The sequence below is a fragment of the Notolepis coatsorum genome, assembly GCF_963971535.1.
Source record: "Notolepis coatsorum genome assembly, chromosome: 18".
Classification (NCBI taxonomy): Eukaryota; Metazoa; Chordata; class Actinopteri; order Aulopiformes; family Paralepididae; genus Notolepis; species Notolepis coatsorum.
Window position 1 is genome coordinate 99,896,886 of NC_140182.1, and position 9,294 is coordinate 99,906,179.

General features: G+C 44.5%; 1 protein-coding gene across 1 annotated transcript in view; it reads left to right on the plus strand.

Annotated features, from left to right (window-relative positions):
- smc1b (structural maintenance of chromosomes 1B) overlaps positions 1 to 8,855 on the plus strand; it is a gene marked incomplete at both ends in the record, with an annotated part of 73,546 nt that extends 64,691 nt beyond the window's left edge. The window contains 3 exons of the mRNA XM_084335303.1: positions 6,688 to 6,757; positions 6,869 to 6,979; positions 8,757 to 8,855. Of these exons, the coding sequence (XP_084191429.1) occupies positions 6,688 to 6,757; positions 6,869 to 6,979; positions 8,757 to 8,855 (280 nt within the window). The remainder of the gene's footprint in view (positions 1 to 6,687; positions 6,758 to 6,868; positions 6,980 to 8,756) is intronic.
- Positions 8,856 to 9,294: the final 439 nt, after the last annotated feature.

A 9,294-nucleotide genomic window follows, 5' to 3' on the forward strand; every position in this document is an offset into this window, starting at 1 on the left:
TTGTGTTGTCGATCTGGGCAGCGTCGCCGCTCCATCCCGTCGCTACGGTCCCTCTTGTTGACGCAGTCCTTGCCGTCCTGGCCCAGGGCAGGTTCGACGAACATCCTCTGTCAAAGATGACGTCGTAGTCAAGAGTGTTTAAAACATGTTATAATCAAAGCACGTTCAACAGAGTAGCATTAAGCTAACGGCCGCTCCAACCGTCGGTCGCTACCGCCCCTGCCCGCGAGACGCCGAGCGAACGGCGCACGCAACCAGAGGGGAGCTTCGAATCCCCCCTGCCTCTCCCCGTGAGGGAGAGGGGAGTTGGGAACCGCGGCGGCGCGCGAGGGGCCGGAGCCACCCCGCGCTGGGCCTCGGCCGATAGCAGCAAGCTAATGTTTCCTAGCCTAGCCAGGTAGGCCACCTAGTGATCACAGCAGGCTAGCGCCGCAGCTAACAGCTGACTGGCTAACAGTAGGCCACCACTAGCACGTAAGCTAAGCAGCGACAGCAGCAAGCTAATGTTTCCTAGCCTAGCCAGGTAGGCCACCTAGTGATCACAGCAGGCTAGCGCCGCAGCTAACAGCTGACTGGCTAACAGTAGGCCACCACTAGCACGTAAGCTAAGCAGCTATCACCTGAACTTGTACACAATGATATAACACTCACCCAGACAGGCCGCCGTTCTGAAACCCTCCTCACTTTTTAAGAGAAAAGAGAAACAAGATGTCAACACAGTTTTACAACGGTGATTTTACCAACACCCGACGGAGCCAGCACAATACCCAACTGGCCTGTGTAGCTGACTTTGAACACAGATCTTCCGCTAATGAACATCTATGCCCATATCTCCTCGTGAGGGAATACTCTCATTTGGATATGAAAGATGGGGCCTAACACGGTGACAGAGAGACATCCACTCGTCCAGAAAACACAGGGATCACCAGTGTTAATGGTCGTGGCCCACTAGTTAAACTATAATGGGCTTCAGACCAAGGTCTTCTGTCGCCTAGGAGGCTGAACAAAGGACCCTAGTCTGGGGCCGGTTTTCATAAACATTGTCAACTAGCCCCCATAGCACTAACAGACAAGTGGAGCTTGCCAGCAAACATAACTCACCAAACCTGGAACCCACCGCTCCTCACAACAGCGGCGCGTCCTACAGCCCAGCTGTGTCTTTACCGCAACCAGCACACAGCAAGGACTGCAGTTGGAAAAGCATGTAAGTAAGTAAGTAAGTAAGTAAGTATTTATAAAGCACCTTTCATACATGTCATGTAGCTCAAAGTGCTGTACACAATTATAGGCATATATAACGATAAAAGCAATAAAGTCATAGTGATCAGTTAAGATCAATGTTTAAAAAAAAAAAAAAAAATAATAATAGTAACGTAAAAATGAAAATAACGTAAAAACAGTCATTTGCTTACCAGTTTGGGAGAACAGGTCCGCACAAACATTTCCGCTCAGTGGCAACCGGAAGTGCACTAAACCAATGCACTTGTATGGTAGGTAGCAATGTTTAGGTCTTATAATGCTAGTGTAGTTACGTTTTTATCAGTGGTCATAGTTGGGTCCATAGTGCTTTACCAAGTCCCATGGATCCATCAGTGGCCGTGTATTGTGTGCGTATGTACCCGTTCGCTCATGTGGTCAGTGGCCAGAGTTGGGTCCACAGGACTTATCCAAGTCCCATGGACCCATCAGTGGCCGCGTCTTGTGGTAGAAAGAAAGAAAAAGAAAAACGTATAAAGAAAACAGTCTAAAGTTTGAAAGTTTGGGAGGTCCGCAAAAACACGCCTTCAGCTCAGAAGCTGAGGCGTGTCAAAAACTTTTGAAAAACTGGAGGCGTGTCTCCTATTGTACCCATTCCTTCATCTAAGAAGTTTGAAAGTTTGGGAGGTCCGCAAAAACACGCCTTCAGCTCAGAAGCTGAGGCGTGTCAAAAACTTTTGAAAAACTGGAGGCGTGTCTCCTATTGTACCCATTCCTTCATCTAAAAAGTTTGAAAGTTTGGGAGGTCCGCAAAAACACGCCTTCAGCTCAGAAGCTGAGGCGTGTCAAAAACGTTTGAAAAACTGGAGGCGTGTCTCCTATTGTACCCATTCCTTCATCTAAAAAGTTTGAAAGTTTGGGAGGTCCGCAAAAACACGCCTTCAGCTCAGAAGCTGAGGCGTGTCAAAAACTTTTGAAAAACTGGAGGCGTGTCTCCTATGTACCCGTTCCTTCATCTAAAAAGTTGGGTCCACAAGGCTTATCCTAGCCTCATGGATCCATCAGGTTTTTCCAAGCCATAACTATTTGTAAGCTAGACTGTATAGGTACGTTTTTAATTTTCCTTTAAAAATGTGCATAGAGCTGGCGTTTCTGATGTGTGTTGGTAGTGTGTTCCATAGTTTTGGGGCATAGTTGGCAAATGCCATACTTCCTATCCTTTTTTGGTTTCTGGGCGTGTCTAGTAAACCTGTAGTGGATGACCGTAGCGTTCTTGAGGGCAGATAACTAACTAGGGAATTTGCTATGTATTTTGGGCCTTGCTCATTAAGAGCTTTATATGTTAGGAAAAGGACCTTAAAATCAATTCTATGAGTTATTGGAAGCCAGTGCAGAGTGGCCAGGACTGGAGTGATATGTTCTCTTCTCCTTGTATGAGTTAGTAATCGAGCTGCAGAGTTTTGGATAAGCTGAAGCTTCCCAATGGTTGCTTTGGGAAGACCAGTGAACAGTGCATTACAATAGTCAAGCCGACTTGATACAAAAGCATGAATAAGTTTCTCTGCATCCTTTTTATTTACGAAAGGTCTTACTTTCGCTATGTTTCTTAGGTGGAAGAATGACGTTTTCATGGCCTTATTTATATGAGACTTAAAGGTCAGGTCTGAGTCCAAGATGACACCTAGGCTTGTAACCTCAGTCTTTACATAGGATGACAGACTCCCCAGGTTTTTACAAAGCACTTCCCTTTTCGCTTTTGGGCCGATCAATAGGATTTCGGTCTTGCTTTTGTTTAATTTTAGGAAGTTATTGTTCATCCACTTGTTTATTGCTAACAGACAATTTGTAATGGACTGTATGGCTGTAGTGTTATTTGGTTCTGCGGAGATATATAGTTGTGTATCATCAGCATAACTATGGAAGCATACATTGTGGTCTCGAATGATGTCCCCGAGGGGCAGCATATATAGTGAGAAGAGTAATGGACCAAGGCAGCTTCCTTGTGCGACTCCAAAATTGCTGTCATGTTCCTCGGATACATTGTCTCCAAGCTTAACATAGAACCTTCTCCCCTTAATGTATGTTATGAGCCAATTTAGTACATGATCGGAAAAGCCAACCAGTCTTTCTAGACGACTGATCAAGATATTATGGTCAATCGTATCGAACGCTGCACTAAGGTCCAATAGGACAAGAATTGAGACTTTGCCAGCATCGGAGTTTAGCCTGAGGTCGCTAACTATTTTGGTAAGGGCAGTTTCAGTGCTGTGATTTGTTCTGAAACCTGATTGTAGTTCCTCCATGATGTTATTATCTTTGAGAAAGGAGTTTATTTGTACTGAGACTATCTTTTCTAATATCTTGCTGATAAATGGAAGGTTCGATATTGGCCTATAGCTTTTTAGTTCGTTTACATCTAAGTTTGTTTTCTTTAGTAGTGGTTTTACTACAGCTGTTTTAAATGCATCTGGAAAAGTGCCTGTTTGAAGAGACATATTTATGATTTCAAGGACATGATTTGAGACACTATCAAACACCCGCTTGAGAAATGCTGTTGGTATAGGATCGAGGCAGGAGGTGGCGGAATTACACTCAGAGACAATCTTACAGAGGTCAGGTAATGTAATACATGTGAATTCCCCCATAGTTATCTCAGGTGGGGTTTCACTCATAGCCAGATCCATATCAGCGGTAATGCTTGCTCTAATCAATGATATTTTTTCATTAAAGAAAACTGCGAACTCTTCACATTTTGTGGCTGATTGCTGCGGTATATGGGGGGGTGGTATGTTAATCAGCCGGTCAATGGTGGAAAAAAGTACCCTGGAGTTACCCATATTTTCTGAGATCATTTTGGAAAAATATTCCTTTCTCGCAAGTTGTATTGCCTTATTGTATGCGCCCATGGCGTCTTTGTATAAATTAAAGTGAGCTGTGAGTTTGAGTTTCCTCCATTTTCGCTCGGCTATCCTACATTTTCTCTTGTTATCTTTAACATTGGTTTTATTTAGCCATGGAGAGATTCTATCAGTTTTTACCTTTTTAACCTTTAGAGGGGCAACAATATCTAACACAGTTGACAAGGTGCTGTGGAAGTTTTGCACTTGCTGATTTAAGGAGGATTCACTGCATTGGTCGTATGATTTCATCATACTAGAGAATTTTGCTTCAGCTCTAGCGTCCAGAAGCCTTCTGTGAACTAGGAATTCGCTTCTGGTCTTATGTAATATTAGGCTTGTACCATAGAACACACAATAATGGTCAGAAATTGGAATTTGTTTTACTGATATATTCTCAATGTTTAGCCCTGTTGTTATTAGTAGGTCCAGAGTGTTGCCATGTTGGTGGGTGGCCTCGTGAACATGTTGCATCAGTCCAAAACTGTCCAGTAGGTTCAGAAACTCACAACCCCTGGGGTCATCCTTTTTGTTGATATGAATATTTAGATCTCCATTAAGAATGATTCTATCATACCTGGTAATGCAGATCGATATGAGTTCTGAAAATTCCTGTATGAAGAGTGGCGAGTACCTTGGTGGTCGATACAATGTCACACATATTACTGGCATTTCTGTTTTCAATACAATAGCAAGGTATTCAAATGATAAAAATGTTCCCAGGTCAATATCATTGCACACAAATTGAGTGGAGATGATTGCTGCTATTCCTCCTCCCCTCCCACTCTGTCTGTTTGATTGATAGAATTTAAAATTGGAAGGGCAGGTCTCAATCAGTGTTGCTACACCAGTGATATTGTCTAACCATGTCTCTACTAAAAACATACAATGTACACCATGTTTTACTATGAGTTCATTTATCAGAAATGATTTTTGTTTCAGCACTCTAACGTTGAACAGTGCTAGTTTTAGCTGTACGGGTTCTGTAGTGGGGTGTGAGATAGTCTGTGGTTGAACACTGATATTGATAAGGTTAGATTTACATATGGGACGTGATAATGAGTAATTGATTAGTCTTTTGGTGATCAGAATCGGGATGACACTCAACGTGTTTTTTTGTAGTTTAGGCTGCTTCTGTATATAGTCTACAGAGCTAGATATGGTTGGTTGTCAGGCCAGTGATGCTATACTTTGTATGACGTTATGTATTAGCACATTTACCCCTGATATGTTTGGATGGATGCCATCGGGTCTGTAATGGTCTTTCCTGGACCAGAGCAGATCAAAGTTATTTATATAGCAAAGTCCTATAGTAGTACAGTGGGTCTGTAGCCATTTGTGCAACCAGAACAGACGGCTAAATCGCTCAGATCCACGACCTATGGATGGAATGGGGCCAGACACAATGCATATTTTACCCAGGCTTTCAATAGTGAGTATTAGTGATTAAAAGTCAGATTGGAGTTTAACGGATTGTCTAGCCATTACGTCATTTGCTCCGATATGAATAATAACGGTGTGGGCGGACGGATATCTCTCGATGATTTCGGGAGTACACTCAAGTAAGTCAGTAACTTTTAAACCGGAAAAACAATACGTAATGCCGTGTGGTATTTGCAAAAACCTGGTGATGGAATCTCCGATGAGTAGGATCTCTGGCTGTTCCTGGATGCATTCCCCGTCGTAGATGGCCAGGTTTCTATGGTGAAAAGCCGCAGGAGTAGCGTCTGCATTGCTGGCGGAGTTAGACGGTTGGTCGGGCAGCAGCGCCGTGTGGAGGGGCTTGTTCACAGCGGCATTTCCATCGATGACACTCGCCGTTTGAATGATCATCCTGGTATGGGCTGCAGAGCACCGCAGACGAGGGCGTTTAAACTTTGGGGAGTCGGACCCATCGCGTGAGTCTGGGGAGCTTGGCGATGCGAGAGCAAACAGGGCAGAGCGCTTTCTGCTCCGGGGCGCAGATATACTTCCATGGTTGAGTTGTGAGCTGGAGAGGGCCGCCGTCCTGGCATGTAGCGGCGCAAACTCCCAATACGAAAACCGGTGGAGGATTTTTAGAATGATCATCATCTTCCAGACACTCCAGTACGAAGACAATATCGCCGTATTTTCTCGAAAATAGTGAGAGAGAAAATAAAGATATGATGTCAACGTATCCTTGTTTTCCAACTCTTCTCCTACCATCACATCACTTCAAGTGGGGATCTACCGAGGCACTTCCTTGTGGTGAAAGCGAGAAGGAGGCGAGTGGGTGGCCCCACCCCTGCTTATATGGGTAAGCTGATAGGGGTGTGGTCAGACAAATATTGGGATTAAAGGTACATTGTGGTCTTTATTCAGTGCGCGTGCACGTGTGCGAGGACAGTGCAGAGAGTGACGCCGAGCGAGAGCTATACGATACAGAACTGATGTTAACTGATGTCTGTGCTGTTTACCTGATGTTATCTGATGTCTGTGCTGTTTACCTGATGTTAACTGATGTCTGTGCTGTTTAGCTGATGTTAACTGATGTCTGTGCTGTTTAGCTGATGTTAACTGATGTCTGTGCTGTTTAGCTGATGTTAACTGGTGTCTGTGCTGTGTCTCTCAGCTTCCGCCCTGCTCCTTTCCTTGTCCTGGACGAGGTCGACGCAGCCTTGGACAACACCAATATCGGCAAGGTAAGATCACAAAGAGGATAATTCACTGATGAAGAAGACAAACGTGTATGTGGAAGACATGTTGACTGTATGATGGTGTGTGTGTGTGTGTGTGTGTGTGTGTGCCTCCAGGTGACCAGCTTCATCAGGGAGGAGTCAAGAGAGAACATGCAGATCATTGTCATCTCTCTGAAGGAGGAGTTCTATTCCAGGGCCGATGCTCTACTTGGAGTCTACCCAGAGGTGACTGCCTCGCAACCAGAAGCCCACAGCTTAACCCTGCTACTAACTACTAACTACCAACCAGCAGCCCACAGCTAAACCCTGCTACTAACTACCAACCAACAGCTCATAGCTAAACCCTGCTACTAACTACCAACCAGCAGCCCACAGCTTAACCCTGCTACTAACTACCAACCAGCAGCCCACAGCTAAACCCTGCTACTAACTACTAACTACCAACCAGAAGCCCACAGCTTAACCCTGCTACTAACTACCAACCAACAGCTCATAGCTAAACCCTGCTACTAACTACCAACCAGAAGCCCACAGCTTAACCCTGCTACTAACTACCAACCAACAGCCCACAGCTAAACCCTGCTACTAACTACCAACCAGAAGCCCACAGCTTAACCCTGCTACTAACTACCAACCAGAAGCCCACAGCTTAACCCTGCTACTAACTACCAACCAGAAGCCCACAGCTTAACCCTGCTACTAACTACCAACCAACAGCCCACAGCTAAACCCTGCTACTAACTACCAACCAACAGCCCACAGCTAAACCCTGCTACTAAAGGCCCTCCCATAGTCGAGCGGACCATACACGGAGCAGACTCCCGCAGGCTCAAAGCTGACCCAAAGGGTATTCAAAGCAGACCCAAAGGGTATTCAAAGCAGACCCAAAGCAGAGTCCAAGTGCGAAGCTCCTATTTTCTGACGCGTGGACGTCCGCGGCGCCCACTGGCGCGAGACATGTAGGAAATTAGTCTGCGGAGATCCGCTCGACTATGAAAGCTCAAAGAGTCCAGTGGACCTCTGCAGAGTCCAGTCCGTGTACAGTCCGCTCAACTATGGGAGCACCTTAACTACCAACCGACAGCTAAACCTTGCTACTAACTACAGAACTACCAACCAACAGCCCACAGCCTCTTTTGATTCTATTATATGTACCACTGTATTGCACATTGTTGCGGGCAAGACCACCCGCATTTCATTGTATACCTGTATGCCGTGACAATTAAAACTCTTGACTTGACTTGACTTGACAGCCAACCCCTGCTTCAGGCCTGGACCTTTTCCCATTACGGTCTACTAGAAAGCAGGCTGTGAAATGCGTTTCATGCAGTTCAGTGTCCAACAATGAGCATGGCCTGCTGGCCCAGAATTGGTAAAAGGTCAATGCTTAGCAAGGCTCTAAGTCTAAGGTGAAAGCCTTTTCCTCAAATTTGCCCCTACAATAATTAGTGTGCAAATAAAATGTAATTCTGGTTTATGTATCTTAGCTCATCCTCTGGGCAGTCTGTCGTTCTTTGCTCCCGTTTTCAAAAATAAATTGACATTTTACATTTAGTAATTTAGCTGACACCTTTATCCAAAGCGACTTGCAAGTTCTGTACAACCTAAAGTTGAACCTAAAATATGTTTATGACAACATTTTAGAGGTAGGTATAATATGATAGCTGGATCTTGAGTCATTTGATCTGCAATGCCTAGTTTGAGTTTGTTCAGTGGTACAGTTGAATACAGGTGATGCACTACACGTTATGTTGGTGGTGCTTTAGTGACATCTAATGGCTGAAACTTCTTAGTATGCCTTTAAGACTTTTTTTTTTATTTTATTTTTTTCAATCAGTAACGGAAATGTTTGTAATCAGATTAGTGTAATCATAAATTTTACAGCCCAGTTACTCATTGCACCACCATTAATTTGACCCATTCACTCATCCCACCCGCGACCCTCCAACCTAGGGATGTTTTGTGACCATAATTATAATCAATCTACCCCCTCTCTTCCCAGTTCAACGACTGCCTGTTCAGCCGCATGCTGACCCTGGATCTGCGCCCCTACACGCTGAAGGAAGAAGACAGCAAGCAACAGAGAGAGAAGAAGCTGTGAGAGGATGGAAGGCTTAGTGGTGGAGTCTAACATTTTAAAATGTTGCATTCCTCTTTTCTCTTTCTCAGGAATTGTCATTCCAAGTTCATGAATGTTGATGTTTTGTCCTTTTATACTGTTTTGTTTTGCTCTTGGCTCTAGTGTTGGGGAGTCTAAAATGTTACCTTTTGTTAAAGGGACACTTCGCCGATGTTCAACCTTAATCTTCTGTTGTGAGGAGGACATGAGATAATCGGACATGTACTGTAACACACCAACGTGTTTCATGTCTCAAGAGCTGAGAGAAATTCCTCAAAGCTAACTGCAGACACTATTTCCTCAACCATTTCTTTAAAGTAGTTGGAACTACTACAGTTGAAAGTAGTTGAGGAAATTGTGTGCAGTTCGCTAGAGGCCTGCTCTCCTCTGTGATGTCATTTGGAGGAATTTCTCGGGTTCT